This window comes from Pipistrellus kuhlii, unplaced genomic scaffold (assembly GCF_014108245.1).
Source record: "Pipistrellus kuhlii isolate mPipKuh1 unplaced genomic scaffold, mPipKuh1.p scaffold_m20_p_20, whole genome shotgun sequence".
Taxonomy (NCBI): Eukaryota; Metazoa; Chordata; class Mammalia; order Chiroptera; family Vespertilionidae; genus Pipistrellus; species Pipistrellus kuhlii.
Window position 1 is genome coordinate 13,932,533 of NW_023425516.1, and position 19,427 is coordinate 13,951,959.

Consider the following 19,427-nt stretch of genomic DNA (forward strand, 5'->3'; position numbering starts at 1 on the left):
TGCCCTAGGCCGGCATCGAACCAGGGCCCTCTGGTCCACAGGCTGACGCTCTATCCACTGAGCCACACGGCGAGGGCTGCACCCGTGTCTTCACCCTCCCCTCAGAGGCACCTTCGTACACATCACCTCATTTGTCACTCTGCAGCCACTGGCAGTGCTTGCTGTCGTCCCATTTTGCATCTGAGCAAACTGAGTCTCCGAATGGTTGATTGGCCACCCTGGGAAGGCAGAGCCAGCACTCAGATCGCTGACTCATTCATTCATTTACTCGCTATCTATCTGTCAGACATGCAGCCTGCTCTGCCCTGGGCCCAAACTCGGCTGCCTGGGTCCGATCTGCTCTCTCTGCTGGCGGGTGGGGGAGGCAGCCTGGCTCTCTCTATTTCACAACTTGTTATGACAGCGCCCTGTCACCAGAAAGACAGCCTGCAGAGCTGGCTCTCTGTTCTGAGCCGAGGACTTCGGGGTGATGGCTGGGTGCAGCGGGAGGTGCGGTCATAGGCCGGGCCTCAGTTTCCTCGTCTGTAACCTGCCGACAGCACCGCCTGCCTCACACCCCTCGGCGTGAAGGAAGCAGGTGTGAGGGCGCTTGGCAGCGAATCCCATGATTGGCACGGGGCGGGGGCCGTGATAGGATTGTTGTCAAGCACGTGGTGTCCCAGGACCCGTCTCTCAGGTGGTCCAGAAAAGACCGTGTCCATGTGGGTCCCACAGAGGCTCCCGGGTGATGGCGGGTGACGTCCCCGCAGGCCCTTCCCGAGTTCGGTGTCGCGAGTGGAAGTGCGTTTGCTACACCGAACCGACCGACGCCACAGTTTAGGCCAGCCCCTTCCATGGCCCAGACACTCAGCTGGGCCTACAGTTCGGCAAAATCATTTGCTTTCTTTCTTTTTTATTTAATATGTTCTTTCCGTGTGTGTGTGTGTGTGTGTGTGTGTGTGTGTGTGTGTATTTGACTTTTTACATAGAGGAAGGGAGAGGGATAGAGTCAAACATCGATGAGAGAGAAACATCGATCAGATGCCTCCTGCACACCTCCCACTGGGGATGTGCCCGCAACCAAGGTACCAGAATCGAATCTGGAACCTTTCAATCCGCAGGCCAACACTCTACCCACTCAGCCAAACCAGTCAGGGGTAAATATGTTTAAAAAATATATATATTTTTGTATTGATTTCAGAGAGGAAGGAAGAGAGAGAGAGAGAGAGAGAGAGAGAGAGAGAGAGAGAGAGAGAGAGAGAGAGAAGCATCCATGATGAGAGAGAATCATGGATAAGGTGCCTCCTGCACGGCCCCTCCCTGGGGATTGAGCATGTGTCCTGAGGGTTCATAGGTTGATGCTCAACCCTGAGCCAGGGCGCCCGGGCCTGGGAGCCCTTTCTGGGCATGGCCAGCCCCGGTCCCTGGGCAGTTGTTGGAGGGAGGGCTGGACCCAGCCAGCTCTGTCCTGTTCGGACCTCCCCGAGCAGAGCCTGGCTTGGTGGGAAGGAATGGACCGGACCGGACTGGACACCTGAACGTGCTGTTCCGTCCGACCTTGCAGCTGCCGTCCACTCTGTGCCTCAGTGTCCCCTCCTTGTTGCCTCAGCAAGAGGAACCTTCCTCACCAGGTCCCATGGCCTCGGGGGTGGCAGGGAGGATAGAAGGTGACACCCCAGAGGCCTGCAGGGAGCGCCTGGGCCACCTCAGTCCATCTCACACCCTCAGGGGCACCCACCCGCTTGGGAGAGCAGAGGGTGGAAGCCAGTGGGTCCCCTGTCCTCGCCCCCCACTGCCCTCAGCCGCGGCGTGGGCCCTCGGAGCATTCGCCGGCCTCTCCGAGCCTCAGGCTCCCGGTTTGCACATCAGGGTTAAGGAGGGGCCTCCGGGGACGGGGGACGGTGCGGTACGTGCGGCACATTTGTCCGCCCGGCGCCCTCACCTCGCCTGGCGCCTGGCGGAGCACTTCACAGCTTTCTAGGCGTGGGCACCACGCGCGCTCTGCTGCCGCTGCGGGCGGCTGTCAGGCTGCGCAGACGGGGCCGGGAGCTCCTGAGAAAGCCCTGCCGGGGGGCCTGCTGGGCCTGGTGGGCCCTGGGCGGCCGGCCGGTCCTGCTCCAGGACTGTGGGCTCCTGGGATGGGAGATGGGGTGCGGGGAGAGGGGGGAAGGGGCAGAAAGGGAGAGCTCTGGGGTGGCAGGAAAAGCAGACCTTGTCAGCCACAGGACCGGGTTTGAGTCCCAGCCACGGGACCTGCAGAAGTCACTTACTCCCGCGGGTCCTGGCGTGGAATGGGGGCCGGCCTCCTGCTCCGGACGCTGGCTGGCAGCCATGAGCCCGGGTCCCTCGCCTGGCCCCAGAAAGAGCAAGATGCCAGGGCGGTCGCTTTACGGCTCTCGTCCAGGATAGGGTTTTAAACAAAGGATTGGTTTCAGATCGTCACCGCGTACCCTGCTGTCCTAGCCTCAGGCCCAGCCTGGCTGCGGCTCCTCATCCCCAGGTGCTCGGGGATGGCAGGATGGCAGCACCACAGCTGCCCACATGTGGCCACGGCCATGGTGCTGGTGGGAAAAGGGAGGCACAGGGCGTGTCTCACTGTCAGAGCGGGGTGTGGCCCAGGCGCCCAGGAGGGGCCTCCCCTGGACCCAGAGAGAGAGCAGGGCCAGGGTTTATGTCTCCCCTGCCCCTCTGCCCCCCGTTTTCTGCTGGAGGGGCCCTGCTGGCATCGGTGACATCCCGCCCGGCAGCGCTGGCACGGTCTTGGAATTCTTGGGGCGGCTCTCAGCCACACTCCGTCCGGGTTGGGCTGGCACATGAAGGGGGCATGTCGATTCAGAGGCTTGAGGGGCGTCCGCCACAACTAGCTGGCGTCCTCCTCTGCTCTCCCCAGCGGGTGGATGTGTCCTTGAGTGCGTAACACGCACAGAGACGGCCCAGACACTCCCAGGGCTCCTCTAGGTGTCAGTTGGCACTGGGGCAGGATTTACACCCCCCCCCCCACCTCTCCACAGCCGTGCCCCGTGCAGAGGAGGTGCGGGCGGAGCCTCTGGGGCCCGCCTGCCTCACCGAGGGGCCTCCCTGGCCCCGCCCAGTCCAGGGATGGTCTCCCGCTGGGTCCTGCCCTGGACCCTGGGCTCACTCCCAGCCCTCGGTGCAGACGTGGGGGTGGTTTAGCACCGGGCTCAGAGCTCACGCCCGGGGTTCGGCTGCTTGGCGGTCTCCCCGTGGCCCTGTGAAATGTCAGGGGGAGGCCGGATCTTTCCACGCAGAGGACTTGAGCGAGCTGTCCAAGGTCAGGCGGCTGCTCTGGGCCAGAGCGTCGACGTCCGTCACTTAGAACAAACATTGGCCAGGAGCCTGTCTTTGTTGAGCCACCACTGGGGCCGGCCCTGCGGAGCCACCAGGCACAGCTCGCTTCGAGGCAAGCCTCCCTCTGGGGGAGGCCTGGAGGATGGTCTGCCAGGGGCCGGGGCTGGCCGGGCCCACAGTGAAGGTTTACCTGGGAGTTTTACCTGGGAGAAGCTCTGCCTGGGAGAAGCTCTGCCTGGGAGAAGCTGTACCTGGAGAAGCTTTACATGGGAGAAGCTGTACCTGGCAGAAGCTGTACCCAGGATAAGCTTTACCTGGGAGAAGCTGTACCTGGGAGAAGCTGTATCTGGCAGAAGCTGTACCCAGGATAAGCTTTACCTGGGAGAAGCTGTACCTGGGAGAAGCTGTATCTGGCAGAAGCTGTACCTGGGATAAGCTTTACCTGGGAGAAGCTGTACCTGGAAGAAGCTTTACCTGGGAGAAGCTGCCAGGGAGAAGCTCTGACTGGGAGAAGCTGTACCTTTGAGAAGCTTTGCCTGGGAGAAGCTCTGCCTGGGAGAAGCTGTACCCGGGAGAAGCTTTACCCGGGAGAAGCTTTACCTGGGAGAAGCTGTACCCGGGAGAAGCTTTACCTGGGAGAAGCTGTACCCGGGAGAAGCTTTACCTGGGAGAAGCTCCACCTGGGAGCAGGGCTCTTGGAGTGAAGGGGTCTGAGTCACCTGACTCCAGGCACCCTCCAGCAGGGCCAGGAGACGGAGATTCCAGTCTTGGCTCTGCCATGAGACCTCAGCAAGTGGTGTTCTCCACCTGCAGGGAGGGATTGATCCAGGCGGTTGTTCGCCCTCTCTAGGGGGTTCCCAGTGCCTGGGGGCAGGGAGCGTGTGTGAAACGCGGGGACCTGGGCCTCCTCTCTTCCCGAGGAGGGAGGCAGGGCCCAGAGCCTGCCCCAGAGGAAGCTCACTTGGCCATTCCGAAGCCGCTCGTTTCAGTGCCTGTTTGAGGTTTCGGCGCTCCAGCGTCACCGTCCCACGACCCCTAGCCTCGTCCCTTGGTGCGGCAGCGCCCATGGAGCCAGGCCGGGGAGCGCCAGGGTTTGCCGATGCTGAGCTGTCGGAGCTGCAGGGACCCGGGAGACCTCGGTGTCAGTCCGGTGTTTCCAGGTGCCTTGGCCAGCTCTCCTTCCCAGGGAAAGGTTCTCCAATGAAGGAGGCGAGGATGCTGAGGCAGAGGTCGGGGTGGGGTCAAACATTTGTCGTCAGGGAGACCTGCAGACCCAGGGTTAGGACCTCACCCAGGGAGTGTTTCCAGCCTGTGGCTGGGCGGGCCCCGAGGACCTGCAGGGCTGGGCTGGCCACTGGGCGTGGGGAGGGCGTGGGGAGGGCAGGCCCAGCGGCCACGTCCCCTCTAGTGTCTTCATAGCTGGGCCTCGGCCCGGTGACAGGCTTGCTCCGTCCTGCCTGGGTGCCAGTGTCCCCCTCCTGGCCAGCGGGCTGTTCTCCCGTAGGCGCCCCTGCAGGGGACACTGGGTGAGGTGTGTCCTGCCTCCCGGCCTGCTGGTTCCTCGGGGGTGCGTCACTCCGATCTCTGCCTCCGTCTCCCCGTGGCCGACCCCCCTGCGTGTCTCGGAGCGCCGAATCCAGGATGCTGTGCTCTGGAGCCTTAGCCAGTCACACCCGCACAGACCCTGCTCCAGCGGAGGGCACGTTCTGAGGTTCCGGGTGGAGAGAACTTGGGGGGACACTCTCCCACCTTCTACACCCGGCACGCAGAAGGCCACCACGTGAAGGGGTCCCAGGAGACAGTCTGGGGCTGGTGCAGCCCCAGGCCCTGTCATCCGCGAGGGCGGCTTTGCCCTGTGAATAGACTGAGCGCGCCCAGAGCAGAGGAGGTGGCTGCTGCCGGGGCAGCCGCCTTGGACACCTGCCCGAAGGGGACCTGGAGCAGAGCCAGCCACGACCCCAGGTCGAGTCCCTGGGAGGCAGACCACTCCTGGGAGGACGTTCTAGCAGGGCCTTGTAGGCAGCGAGCCTCCCGTCCCAGGAGGTAGTCCAGTGACCCTTGCAGGGTCGGTGTTGCAGCAGCATTGCCATCCCCGAGAGCTCTGAGCCTGTGCTTGTCTCAGGGGTGAACGGTCCCCTCTGACAGCCATCGAGGGGACCCTCCTCCCAGGGCAGCCTGGGCGTTATAGCAAAGGCCGGTCCCAGACGCCGGTGCCCCCCTCCTGCTGGCTCCTGGGGTTGCAGGTCAGCAAACCCAACCCCTTTCTCTGCCCCTCTGCCCTGTCGGAGTCCGGAGCTGGGTCTCCACCCCTTGCTTGCCTGATAGCTCAGCATCCTGCCCACCTCGCCCAGGAACCCTTCCGGGGGCCTGGGCACCCCACCCCTGCTCTGCTCTGCCCCTCCTCTCCCTCGCTGCTCGCTTCACCCGGGGCACATGCTAGAGCTGTGCTCCTGCAAGAGGCTTTGTGTCTGTGTGTCCCTGAGCCTCGGCCTCCGCACAATCACACTGACACCAGGCTGGAGGCCCCCCCCCCCCCCGCCCCCCGCCCTGCCAGGACCTGCTGGGGACCTCGGGCGAGCCTCTGTCCCTCCCAGGGCCCTGTGTCCCCACGGGGCACCCGCAGGCAGGGGCTGGAGGCAAAGACAGGCCTCCCCCTTTGCCTACGAGCCCAGGGCCTCGGGGTCATCTCACCGAATGCCCCGCCCCTGGGAGACGGGTAAACTGAGGCCCGGAGTGGGTGGGTGACTGTGCACGCAGGTCTGTCTGGCTCTGAAGCCGGCCTCTCCCAGGGCACTCGGCGGCCTCCGTGGGTTCTGTTTGTCTCACGGCGGCACTGTGTTTGGTGCAGGGCGGGGGGTGTGCGTGCCCCTGCCGCCCCCGCCAGCCCCCGTCCTGCTGTTCGACGGGGCGCGCGGGGCTGTTGCCAGGCGGGTTTTGTTTTTGACCGTCAGCCCGGCAGGGAAGTGGCAGGCTGTGTGCAGAGCCGCCCGAAATAGCCCGGGCTCCCCGCCAAAGATGGGAGAGCCAGGCTGTGTGCGGTGGGCTGGGGCCTGGAGCATGACTCAGTTCCCCGCACCCCAGCCACCCCCTCTCTGGGCTCCCCCCCCACCCCCCCACCTCAGTTCTTTTGCCCCAGCTGCTCCCAGCCTGGCCCACCCGACGCCCCAGAGAATGCAAAGAGGGTGCCTGGGGCTGCCGGCTGCCAGCTGGGGTGGGCTTGGGGTAGCCCTGGCCCCAGACTCAAGGGTTCTCGTTCCTTCCCAGGGACTGACTTACCAGGCGACCTTGACTGAGGCCCCGGCAACCTTGACCATGGCCCTGCTGTTCTCTTGGCTTCTGTTTTCCAGTTGGAGTCGGGGGCAGGGTGTCTGCCGACCCGCCCTGTGAGATGGTGGGGTCAGAGGGTTGGTAACAGGACTGCCGGGTTATTTCTTCGAACCCTGGCTGGTCCGGGCGTGGGGATATAGCTCCAAGGGACGCCGGCGGGCGGGGCGGCGCCACCATCCCCATCGCCGTTGTCACTGCCTCTTCACGTGTCCCCCGGACACCCCGTGGGGTGCACCCTGATGTGGCATTGGACCTACTTTTAAAAAATAGTTTTTTTAAACTTATTTCAGAGAGGAAGGGAGAGGGAGAGTGAGATAGAAACATCGACGATGAGAGAGAATCGCGTGTCGGTATTGATCGGCTGCCTCCTGCACGCCCTCACTGGGGATCGAGCCCACAACCGCGGCCTGTGCCCTGACCAGGAATGGAAACGTGACCTCCTGGTTCCCAAGTCCACGCTCAGTCCTGGGGCCACGCTGGCCGGGCGGGACCCGCTTTTATGCGCATAGAACCAGAACCGAGGCCCCAGAGCTTCCCTCGGCCGGCGAGGGGAAGACGGAACCCGTCTCCGCTCTCAGCTCTTCCCTCCGGACTCCGGCCCGTTCTCCTGGGTGCTGCCGGGCGGCCAGAGCTAGGGAGGGAGGTTCTGGCCGCACCCTGTCTGCGTGCTCACGGGGGACCCGGCTCAGGACCCAGGAAGGCCCTGCCTCCCGAGGGAGTCCTGGGGGCAGGAGGGCATTTCTGGACGGAAGGGGCTGCCCCTTTCCACCCCTGACGCCCCCGTTTTATATTGTGTATTGAAACAACATCACGGATATCAGCGTCTCCCACGCTCCGGCCCTGGGGTCAGGAGCTGGGATCCCGCTCCTCGCGAACGTGATTCAGACTTTGCGGGGAAGGGCCGAAGCTGCGTGAGGCGGTCAGGCCCCACGCCCAGGGCCGCCTCCTCTGCTCTGGTGCCGTCCCTGCCTGCCTGGCGATCTCCGGGCCCCTCCAGGGGCCAGAAAGTAGGAGACCACTGGCCGCCAAGCCCCGCCCCGCCCCTCGCTCCCGTCCCGTCCTCATCCTCGTCCCGGTGCAGCCTGGGCGGGCATGAGGGCGGGAGCCCCCCTGAGCAGGTGTCCTGGCCCCCGAGGCTGCACGGGGCTGGGCTCCGTCCCCAGAGCTGGGCGCTCTGCCCCTGTGCCCGGGCCGGTAGGCGCGCATTCCCACGCGTTGCTGTCTGTGTGTGTCTGTGTGCGTTGTGCTGGGGGCGGCGGCGGCGGGACCCACGATCTCCTTGCTGTGTCCCCGGGTCAGGGAGGGCGAGTTTCAGGGGCGGGTGGGTGTGACCCCCCCAACTGGACGGCGCCGGCCGTGGGGTGAGCCGGGGCTGAGGCACAGCCGTCTCCCGGCCTGTCGAGCCACCGCGGCCGGTCCCGGGTCCTCGCTTCCAAAACCCGGCGAGCTCCGAAGCCCGAGCGCCTTTTCATAACGCACTTGGCAGCCAGATCGCGTCTGCGCCGAGGTGAGGCTATTTATAGGCGGGAGGCTATCTATAGCCGCTCTGCGTCCTCCGCGCACACATCTCGCCGCAGCCACGGCCCGTTCGGTGCCTGGATGCTGCCCGAGAACGCACTGCTGCCATCGAACAACGTGCGGGCGGGGCGAGGTCTGAATGCTTAACCGCCTCCGGGCCCCGGGGAGGCCTCTGCTTTGGACCGGTTACAAATAGCACCTGCCCCCCCCCCCGCCCACCACAGCGCCCCTCCCCTGAGGCTCCAGGAGCTGAAGGGGCGATGCCACCCACAGGGCCTCCAGCCCCCGGCCCCTGGCAGTACCCAGCGGCCGGCTATTTTTAACGTCCCCGTAGGCGCTGGAACACATCTCCGCTGCCAGGCACAGCGTGGGGTGCCCTGCACACTCGTGCCTGACCCCCCTCGTTCGGTGTATGGACACCCCCCTTCACAGATGAGCAAACTGAGGCTCAGGGTTTGTTTTTTTTTTGTTTGTTTTTTTTTTTTTTTTTACGTGTTCTTTCTGAGGACAGAGAGGTGAGCCGGGCAGGTGCTGGGGCTCAGACCTGCCCTGGCATCCCGCAGCTGCCTCCCCAGGAGGGGTGTCTCCTGGGTCTGCAGGCGCAGCACGCTGGGACTGGGCGGGAGGGAGCTAGCATGTGGGCACTAGATGTGCGGGGAGGGCAGCGGGTCGGGAGGAGGGACAAGGGAGCCCTCCCCGTTGCAGGGCCTCCCGGAGCCCACCTCCTGCGGTGGCTCCTGCCTCTCACTTAGTCCTTTCTGCATGAGCTCCCATGCCATCCCCGCCCTCGTCCGTGCCCAGCAGCTGGTGCCGAGAGCACTCCACTCGCCCGGCGAGCACACTTGCTCGGTCCCCGGGCAAGGCCAAGGGCCGGACCTCAGTGGATGGGAAAACTTTGGGCAGGTCCCACTCTCGGGTCATTGGCCTCCTTCTTTCTTCTTTTTCTCTAACACACACTTTCACTGACTTCACAGAGGAAGGGAGAGGTAGAAACATCAACGATGAGGGATAATCATCGATCGGTATTGATCGGCTGCCTCCTGCACGCCCCCTACTGGCGATCAAGCCCACAACCCAGGCATGTGCCCCTAACGGGAATCGGAACCATGACCTCTTGGTTCATGGGTGGACGCTCAACCGCTGAGCCACCCCGGCCAGGCCTCATTGGCCTCCTTCTTAATGAAATCCTGGGGAAGTGCCAAGGGCAGGTGACTCCGCCCCCCTAATTGGGCTGAATGTGAAGAGAACCAGATCCCCAGGCCCAGGCCCAGGCCGGGTAGGGCAGTGTCCATCACACAGGGCTGGAGAGAGCAGAAAGATGGCGAGCCTTTCTCTGTCAACCCAGGGGGTCTTCCTGGAAGAGGAGGCAGAGCCGTGCAATTAGGTCTGTGGAAGGAGGCAGCGCCTCCTGGTGTTGTCAGGAGCGCTGACACCGAGAACCTGACCCAGGCTCCCTGCCAAGGCACCCTCCGGGGTGGTGGCCAGGGGGGCACCGTCCCCACGTCTGTCCGCTCCGGTGAAGCCTTCGGCACGGGGCGGGGGGAGTGGGGAGCTGGCCCGAAGCTCTGGGGGGCGGCCCTAAATAGAAGAGGCGCTTGTCTCCCAGGCAACGTGAGCGTGAGCTCTCAGCCCCCGCGCCCCCCGTGGGCCCACGCCGCCTGAGAGCTCCCGCCAAGTTCAGGTGTTCGCCCTCCTTCCCTCCTGGCCGTGAACGGGCGGAGTCGGGAGGCATACAAGTGGCCTGGCCCAGCCTGACGCGTTTCCCACTGACCTCGGGGCCGGGGTCAGGGCCTCCGTCCTGGGACCCTCAGAGCTGATGCAGGCAGCTGCACGGGGCTGGGGACCAGGAGTGTCCCAGGAGCCGGGGGACCTGGGAGCGCAGGTGGGGAGAGGCTGACACCCCCAGAAAGAGCCCCAGGGAGGCGGGGCCGAGCCTGTGGCTGGGGGGTCAGGTGGCTGGCGGGTGTGACCCCGTAATTAGAAGGCTTCACTCTCGACCTCCTCTCCATCCCCTTTCATTTTGCTTTCGCATCGTTTCCACTGACGTGTTACAAATGTGTGCGCGTCTGTCTCAAAACCATTGTACTGTGGCCCGGCCGGCCTGGCTCAGTGGCTGAGCATTGACCTATGAATCAGGACGTCACCGGTTCAATTCCCGGTCAGAGCACATGTCTGGGTCGGGGGCTTGATCCCCAGTGTGCAGGAGGCAGCCGATCGATGATTCTCTCTCATCGTTGATGTTTCTATCTCCCTCTTCCTCTCTCTGGAATATATATATATATACTATATAAAATATTTTATTGACTTTTTACAGAGAGGAAGGGAGAGGGATAGAGAGTTAGAAATATCGATGAAAGAGAGAGAAACATCGATCAGCTGCCTCTTGCACACCTCCTGTCGGGGATGTGCCTGCAACCAAGGTACATGCCCTTGATGGGAATTGAACCTGGGACCCTTCAGTCTGCAGGCTGATGCTCTATCCACTGAGCCTAACTGGTTAGGGAAATATATATATATATATATATATATATATATATATATATATATATATATATATATATCTCCAACAAAAAAAACCTGTCATATTACTAGTATATTGGGGACACTTGTAGTCCCTGCCCGGGGCCTGGTTGGGGGGACGGTCTGGTTTTGAAGTTGATCAGAGGACCCGGTCGCCCGGGCTCCCCTCGGAGCAGAGTCGACCGATGTGTGTGATGAATTTGCAAACGGGCGCGCGGCTCGGGACAGTGTGTACGCGGGAGCCTGCTGTTCCTGCGATGTGGCGGCCAAATGTCACCGAGCCCGCTTTTATTTTCGTCCCGAGGATGGTGTCTGCTTAGCACCCGCCGCCTGGCGCTGTGCGGGCTGGTGGACTCAGCAAGTCCCGAGAAGCCTTCTCGGTCCGTCGGTGGGTCGGTCGGTTGGTCGCTCCGGGCCCGGCAGGCGCACTCGGGTTGGCGGGAAGCCCGGGCCGCCCCCAGGTTCACAGAAAGCGCCCGGGTGTCACGGTGAAGCCTCTGCGTGGGGAAGGGTGGCGTGCACCCGGGACCCTGGGCGGCGTGCCACCCACATTCGCCCTCCCCAACCGCGTCCTTCCCCAACCGGACAGACTCCCCCGGGCGCTGTGGTCTGAGGGCAGACGGTGAGGTGTCAGACGAGCGAAAGGAAAATCCCCTCCTGGGATTGGAACCTCTCCACCGTGTAATCTCGGGGTCGAGTGACATTGACCTTCCTGCCCTTGAGGACAGAAACGCTTGCTCAGCAGAAGGTCGAAGGAAGGAGCGTTGCCCTACAAGTAGTCAGGGCGTCCTGGGGTGTGAGCGACCGACGCCCTGTCTGTGCCAGGGAGAAGGTGGCACGCCCGGGTGCTCCATTCACCGAAGGAGGAGGGACAGGGCAGCAGCCCCAGCAGCGGCCAGAGCTGCAGGTCCCAGTGCCACGAGGCCTTGTCTGCCGTCCCTCCCTCCCCCACCCCCCACGCCAAACGGTGACACAAGGCACTAACCTCACCCAGGCACAGCATTTGCACTCCCGGCCCCAGAACTTCCAGTCACCAGGGCGTGGGGCTTGGTGAGGGCAGCCGGGGGGCCCGGCGGGAAACACTCCCCGATTGGGAGGAAGAACAGCCCCGGGAGAGGTGGCTGGAGGACTGGGAGCCAGGACTCCAGGGTCTCCGGGGGGTGGGGACCAGGCTCTCGGGGAAGCAAGTGGAGATTTTCTCAGACAAACAGATCCTGCCCTGCGTCTCCCAGGATTCCTGCAAATAACCTCCACGGGACACCAGCCGTTCGGAGTCAAAAATAACTAAGCGGGCGGAGGAGCGGATCCGCAGCCCGCGCGCGGGCCTTCGGGGGAAGCAGGCTGCATGGAGGTGCGTGGACCCCACAGCCACGCCGGCCGCGAGGCAGGCTGCAGATAGGTGCCGGGAATGGGAAAGGCATGGAGAACGGAGAGGCAGGTCTGAGACACAGCCGCCGAGGACGTTCACAGAACAGTCAGCGCCGGAGAGAGGACAGTATGGAGGCCTGAGGGGAGGACGCCGCCCGGAACACAGCCCCGGAGGGAGGGGGGCGGGGGCGGGGGCGGGGGCGGGGCGGCGGCAGCGAGGATGGGCTGCAGCGAGCAGAGCACTGAGAGCATCTGCCTCAGGAGATTTCCGGAAAGGAGACCGGGTGTGGCGAGATCATGGCTGGGAGGGGGTGCTCCGGACCTGACGAGGCAGGGTCCTCACTTGGTTAGAGCGTCGTCTCCAAACACTAAGGTGGTGGGTTCGATCCCCGGTCAGGACACATACAGGAAGCAACCAATGAATGCATGAATCAGTGGAACAACAAATTGATGTCTCCCCCTCTCTCTCTCAAATCAATCAATCAGTCAGTCAGTCAAGGGGCAAGAATGGAAAGTGGTTCGGAGAAGGGGAGAGAGCACTGGAGACATCATTGTGATTCAGCTCCAGAGAGATGCCGGGTGCTCTGGGGTCCCAGGGCTGAGCGCTAGATTCCTGCCCCCCAACCCCACCCCCACCCCCCCACACACACACACACAACGCCCCGAGAGAGCCCAGCCCTTCCCCTGGACTCCTGTCCATCCTCGGTCAGGTCCTCCTGCCCATGAGGTACTTTGGGCAGTTCCTGAGAAGGGAGGGGTCCTCACGCCAGGATCAGAGGCCCTTTGCCCGCACTGCCCAGCTGAAGGGAGTGGGGTCCTGGTGTCGTCTGTGAGAACAGCCCCGCTGGTTGCTGGGCAGTGCCCGGTCTGTGCCCGCTGAACAGGCAGCCCAGCTCCTCCGGTGCCTTCTGCTGCCATGTCATGTCCCCGGGGCCTCCAGGCTTGACCAGTGTTTGTTTTTCCTCTGTGCTTCCCCCCCTCCTGTCCCCCGCCTCCCGCCCCGGACGAGGCTGGCATCCATCATCCGCGGGAGGGTTTTATGGGGCACTGAAGGGAAGCTAATGATTCTGAAAAGCAGAGCCAGGTCCCGGGAAACTTTCCAGGCCTGCAGTGTTCTCGGCCACCCCCGGGAGCCTGGCCATGACGGCCGCGCTGGTCGATTGCCTGCTCCCTGGGGCTGGGCAGGGCCCGGGCAGAGCTGTGTGCACACGCGTTTGCTTGGGGGCACACAGGCGTGTGCACACCGCACCCAGGGGACCCTGGCCCGGCCTTCGGGCCCAGGATGCAGCCTGGCCTGCGTGTTGCCTTCGGAGTAGAACATTTGGACCTAGCGTGGGCGGCCTGAGGCACCTGCTCCTGCTCACCCCGGGGCCAGTGGGTCAGGCCCGGATCTCAGCCCGTAAAACGCCCATGGTCATGCCTTCTGCCCTGGACTCTGTGTGGCTCTGCCAGTGACTCAGCCCCGCCGGCTCCCTCCTCCCGCCTGGCCCTGCGGCCTCCCAGCACCGCCTTTCCCAGTGTGATGCACGGGGAATCGTGAGCATCGGAGAGGGGCTGGCGGCCGCACCAAGGTCATCGGGCCCCGCCCCGCCGTGGGTCACGGTGCAGCCTCTGTCTGTCTGTCTGTCTAGCTACTGGCTGGGCTCATGCCCCTCACACACACTCAGGGGGGGGGGGGTATGTGTGGGGGGAAGTATGTGGGGGTGGGCGTCTGGCTCTGCAAACAGTTTGAGTCACAGACGCTGTCAAGGAGCCGGCGGTTGTTCCGGGAGGCGGCGGGGAGGGTGCGCCCACGATGCCCGGAGGGTCCCTGATGGCCTTGGGGTCCTGCCCTCGATTCCGTGGGTTGAGCCCCGGGTTCTCTGCCAGCTGCAGGCCTGTCTCCCCCCCCCCCCCCCCCCGTGTGGCTCTGGATGGATGGGCGGGCTGCCTGAGGACCAGGAGGGTGACCCCCACCCCAGATCCGGCCAGGGCTCCAGACACACCTTGCCCAAGGCGGATCCCTCCCCCCAGGACGGCCCGGGGTGCCACGCCCAGTGGCCTCCACTCTGATGTCGTCATCTGGCCCTGCTGTTCCCTCAAAGACACCGGAGAACAAATGGGGGTCCCTCCTGGGGTTGTGAATCCAGGGCTTCGGGGAGCCCCTGGCTCTCCCAGAGACCGAAGGCCCAGTGGCGTCATTGAGGCTCCGTCCAGGGTCCATCCCTGTGCTCTGAGGGCTGAGCCTGGGCCGTGCTCCCGGGGCGGGGTGCTCCCGGGTTCCCCCCTTTCCTTCCCTGGCTTCCCTCATCGAAAGGCCTCTCATGACTTCCTTCTTCTTTCTCCCCCTCCCTGGGCCAGGCCCCCGGCTGCCTGGGCGAAGCGGTAAAGCATCGCTCTGTCTAGCCCACCCCGCCTGCAGCAGGGCCGATGAAATGTGTGTCTGCCTCGCGCCTGGGCAGCCGGAATTGGCATAATGAGATTGTCGGAGGGTTCAGCTGCCGGGCAGGCGAGGCGGGCTCGGGGGACGGGCAGACACACAGGCCGCTCCGCCTTCTTCCACGAGGGGGCTGCAGTCTGCCCGGGGGAGAGAGCAAGGGGACCCCGCCATGCCCACCGGGGCCAGGCAAGGGGCCGTGTGACCTTGGGGTGTGCCTGCCCCAGTGCTCGGCTGTGTTCCCCTGAGGGCGGTGGTGTGGGGGCTGCAGGTGGTGGTGGGGGGGGAAGCTGGGCCACACACAGGCCTGGGCGCCTGCCTCCGGCCCCGGCTCAGACCCTGCTTGCCGGCTGAATGCTGGTCGGAACTGGGCTGAGCATCTACAGGCAAGATGAGAGAGCTTTGTGGGAGGTACAAGGAAAGATCAAAGCGATTAGGGAATTGGCTCACGGCCATAGCTGGGAATTGGCTGACTCGAAGGCTGTTTTCTTTCTTTAAAAAAAATAAGTAAGTAAATATATATATGTGTGTGTGTGTGTGTGTGTGTGTGTGTGTATATATATATATATATATATATATATATATATTATTGCTTTTTTACAGAGAGAAAGGGATAGTTGGAGAGATGGAGAGTTAGAAACATTGATGAGAGAGAAACATCGATCAGCGGCCTCCTGCACACCCCCTACAGGGGATATGCCTGCAACTAAGGTGCATGCCCTTGACCGGAATCGAACCTGGGACCCTTGAGTCTGCAGGCCAATGCTCTATCTACTGAGCCAAACCGGTTTTGGCTATGATTTCTTTTTTATGTTTTTGGTTTTTTAAAATTGATTTGAGAGAGAGTGAGAAACATCCATGAGAGAGAAACATCCGTTGGCTGCCTCCTGCTGGCCTCCTATTGGGGATCAAGCCCGCAACCCAGCATATGCCCTGACCAGGAATCAAACCAACGACCTCCTGGTGCCCGGAATGACACCTCACCTTGTGGGATCACGGTCATGTGGTGGGCTCACGGCCCAACGGGGACCAGAGCACCCGCCTCAGGTGTCGGCCCCGCCCCTCCTCCGTGTTCTTGCACCCATGGGTCTTGGCAGAAGGCGGCTCACCTGTCCTTTCTCTCTCCCGCAGGGGTCCTTGCTGAGCTCTGTCATGGTGATCTAAGGAACCTCGTCACCTAGAAGTCCCAGCACGCAGTTCCCCGTCGCCGGGAAGGCGTGGACTCCAAGATGATCATAAAGGAGTACCGCATCCCTCTGCCGATGACCGTGGAGGAGTACCGCATCGCCCAGCTCTACATGATCCAGGTGGGTCCCGGGTTGGGGCTGGCCATGCCAGGCACACACGCAGCACCCCTCCCCCGCACCTGGGCGCCGGGGGGCGCTGTGGCCCTCGCGCACCCTGTCTGTCCGCCAGGCTCCCGTTTTCCCAGGTCCTGCTCTGTGGCAGTCCCCAGCCCAGCGTCCCTGCCGCCTCTCGGTGCCCCAGCCCTTGGCCCAGCCTGACAGCTTCCCTCTCAGCTGAGGGTCTGATTATAAACGGGCCGTGGGCCCAGCTCTGGGCTCCTCTGGGCATGTGGATGGCTCGGTCCAGCCTCTGGCCGTGCTGGTCTCCCCCCGCCCCCGGCCCCAGTCACAGAATCGTCACACAGGAGTCAGGGGAGCCTGGGCCGGCAGGGCCGCCACCTCTACCCCTGGCTTTGCTTGGTGGCTCCCACCCTTCAGCCCAGGTCTGGGGAATGGGCTAGGAGCTCCCGCCGCCCCCCCCCCCCCAGGCCCCCAGGAGGAGCTCGACGGGGCAGCCATAGTGTGAGCGGGAAGAGGACAGAGGCAACTGGGCCTCTCTGGGGGGCCGTCAGCTCCAAACTGCTTCCGACGCGCCACTCAGTTCCCTCCTGAGCCACTTACCCTGCAGTTATTCCTCGAGAGCAGGGAGGGGGAAGAAGCTCGTCAGCCCCCCAGTCCTGAGTCCCCTGGAAATCGCTCAGCCTGTGTGAGGGAGGCCCCGGCTGGTCTGCCACAGCCGCTGTGTCTGCGGCTCCGAAATCCCCACCCACGCCAGGGGAGCCCCCCCTCCCGGGCACCGCGCAGCCCGCTGCGTGCAGACCCCTGGGGACGGGCGTTCTTCTTTAGGCTATCCAGAGCTTTTCCACCCATTTCACCACCTCTGCCTCTGGGCCCCTCTTTTCAGATTTTAAAAAAGTCATCTCTTCATTTACTGTGTATTTTTACATAATTGATTTCAGAGAGGAATGGAGAGGAGGGAGGAAGAGAGAGATAAAAACAACAATGAAAGAAAGTCATTGATCAGCTGCCTCCTGCAGGGCCCCCCCCCGCCCCCACTGGGGATCGAGCTCACAAACCGGGCATGTGCCCTGACTGAGAATCAAACTGTGACCTCCCGGTTCATAGGTCGGTGCCCAACCACTGAGCCACACCAGCCTGACAGAAACATCTATTCTTCTGCCTCCCATGTGATGTCTCCCATGGCCCGGGAGCTGCTCACTCACTCTCCCTCTTCCAAGCCCCAATCCTCCTGCTCCCACATTTGTCCCACCTGCATCTGGCCCCGAGTTCCCAGGTTCTCCGCCCACCATGGGGGAGACAGACAAGCCCATCATCTCCACTGTGTGCAGGTTCCACGGGTGTGAGCGTAGTCAGACCTCGCTAGAGCTGTTAACAAGGTCAGTTAGACTTCTCTGTGCCCAGCCGGGGCCGAAGGCCGGGGGACAGAGATGTACTGGGGATTGAGACCACAACCGAGGCGTGTGCCTTGACTGGGAATGGAACCGTGACCTCAGCCACTGAGCCGCGCCGGCCGGGCACGTGTTCGAGGTTTTAAAAACAAAGGAAAGCCCCAACCGGTTTGGCTCAGTGGATAGAGCGTCGGCCTTCGGACTCAAAGGGTACCGGGTTCGATTCCGGTCAAGGGCATGCACCTCGGTTGCGGGCACACACCCAGTGGGGAGTGTGCAGGAGGCAGCTGATCGATGTTTCTCTCTCATGGATGTTCCGAACTCTCTATCCTTCTCCCTTCTTCTCTGTAAAAAATTAATAAAGTATATTTAAAAATATATATGTATATAAATAAAACAAAGGAAGGGTTGGCCTGTCTGGGAGCGAGCCTGCTCTCCAGGAAGAGGCCGGGCAAATGCTTAGCTCCCAGAGAGCCCTGGGCGGCACTTAGCCAGGACCCTGGACAGCGCTGGGAGCTGCTGCCTAGGGGGCTTCTTGCTCTTTGCTGCTTCCCACCCCCTTCTTTAGCCCCCCCCCCCCCCAGCCTCCTGTGTAACACTGAAGGATCCTGGCCTCCCGCACCGCACCGGGCCCACGTGGCTCAGCCCCTCCCGTGCAGCCTCGGCCCCGGGGAGGGGGAGGGAGGGCAGGCTTCTCCGCCCAGCCCGCGCCGGCAAAGCAGACGGGGTCACAGGTGCGTGCATGTGAGCATGCGCACACCTGCTGTTCAGGAAACTGACCGAAGGTAGCCTTGGCGGTGCCGTCACGTCACCATGGAAACAGATGCTGGGCTTAAAGTCACCAGCATCTCAGCCGCGAGGAGGTTTTCTGCATAAGCAGGAACCTGAGCTTTTGAACACCGGCAAGGGTGTTGGTGGCCGAGAGACGCTCTGAGGTGACCCAGGCCCCTCCCCACTCCCCACTCCCCACAGTTGATCTTGCTGAAGTCTGGGAGTGAGCAGGAGGCGTGTGTGTGTGTGTGTGTGTGTGTGTGTGTGTGTGTTTCGTCATATACCAGCTTCGTTGAGATGTAAGTCACGCACCAACCAATTCACGTGTTTGCCGCGTAGAGTTTAGTGGTTATCGTTATGTTATGAAACCAGAATCAATTGAGAGCCTTTCCATCTCCTCAAACAGAAGTCATTTTTCCGTTCCCAGCCCCCCATCTCTGGGCAACCAATAATCTGCTTCCCGGCTGTGGATTTGCCTATTCCGGATATTTCATAGAAATAGGATCACACAGCAGGTGGCCTGGTGTGTCCGGCTTCTCTCACTCAGCGTCGTGTGTTCAGGGCTCATCCATGCTGTCGCAGGTGCCAGCATTTCATTTTTATGGATGAATCAGTCCATTGTGTGGACATAATCTGTTTATCCTTTGTTGTTGTTGTTAATCCTCACCTGAGGATATTTTTTCCCACTGATTTTTAGAAAGAGTGAGTGGAAGGAAGGGAGGGAGGGAGGGGAAGAGAGAGAGAGAGAAACATCGATGGGAGAGAGACACATCGATTGGCTGCCTCCAGCATATTCCCTGACCGGGACCAGGGATCAAACCTGCAACCCAGGTACGTGCCGGTGACTGGGAATCGAAGCCATGACTCTTCGGTGCACCACACTGACCAGAGCCGTTGACCCGTTTTTCAGTTCGTGGAGATCTGCGTTGGTTCCGCCCCCTGGCTGTTTTGACTAGCGCTGCTCTGCACACGGGTGTCCACGTTCGTGTGCTGACCAATTTTTTCATGTCCTCGGACGGATACCTACGAGTGGAACTGCTGAGCCATGTGAGAACTACGTGTTCACCTTTTTTTTTTTTTTAAATATGTTTTATTGATCTTTTACAGAAAGGAAGAGAGAGGGATAGAGAGTTAGAAACATCAGTGAGAGAAAAGCATCAATCAGCTGCCTCCTGCCCACCCCCTACTGGGGATGTGCTTGCAACCAAGGTACATGCCCTTGGCCAGAATCGAACCTGGGACCCTTCAGTCTGCAGGCTGACGCTCTATCCACTGAGCCAAATCAGCCAGGGCTGTGTCCACCTTTTTTGAGGAGCCACCACCCTGTTTTCCACGACAACTATACCGTTTTGCCTTTCCAACGGCAGTGCATGATGGTCCTCGTGTCTCCACATCCCCACCAGCACTTGCTAATCGTTTGACTTCTTAGCCACCAAATGGGCATGAAGGGGCATCTCAGTGTCGATTTGATTGACATCCCCTGATGACTAGGGCAGCTGCAGCATCTTCTCGGGGGCTTGTTGG

The 19,427-nt window shown here is 62.1% G+C and overlaps 1 protein-coding gene across 4 annotated transcripts in view; it reads left to right on the forward strand.

Annotated features, from left to right (window-relative positions):
• Positions 1-19,427, forward strand: part of PITPNM2 (phosphatidylinositol transfer protein membrane associated 2) — a 93,462-nt gene that overhangs the window by 44,210 nt on the left and 29,825 nt on the right. For all 4 annotated transcript variants that reach the window (XM_045585551.1, XM_045585549.1, XM_045585548.1 and 1 more), the window contains exon 3: positions 15,569-15,744. In XM_045585551.1, coding sequence (XP_045441507.1) covers positions 15,667-15,744 — 78 coding nt within the window. In that variant the 5' untranslated portion in view covers positions 15,569-15,666. The remainder of the gene's footprint in view (positions 1-15,568; positions 15,745-19,427) is intronic.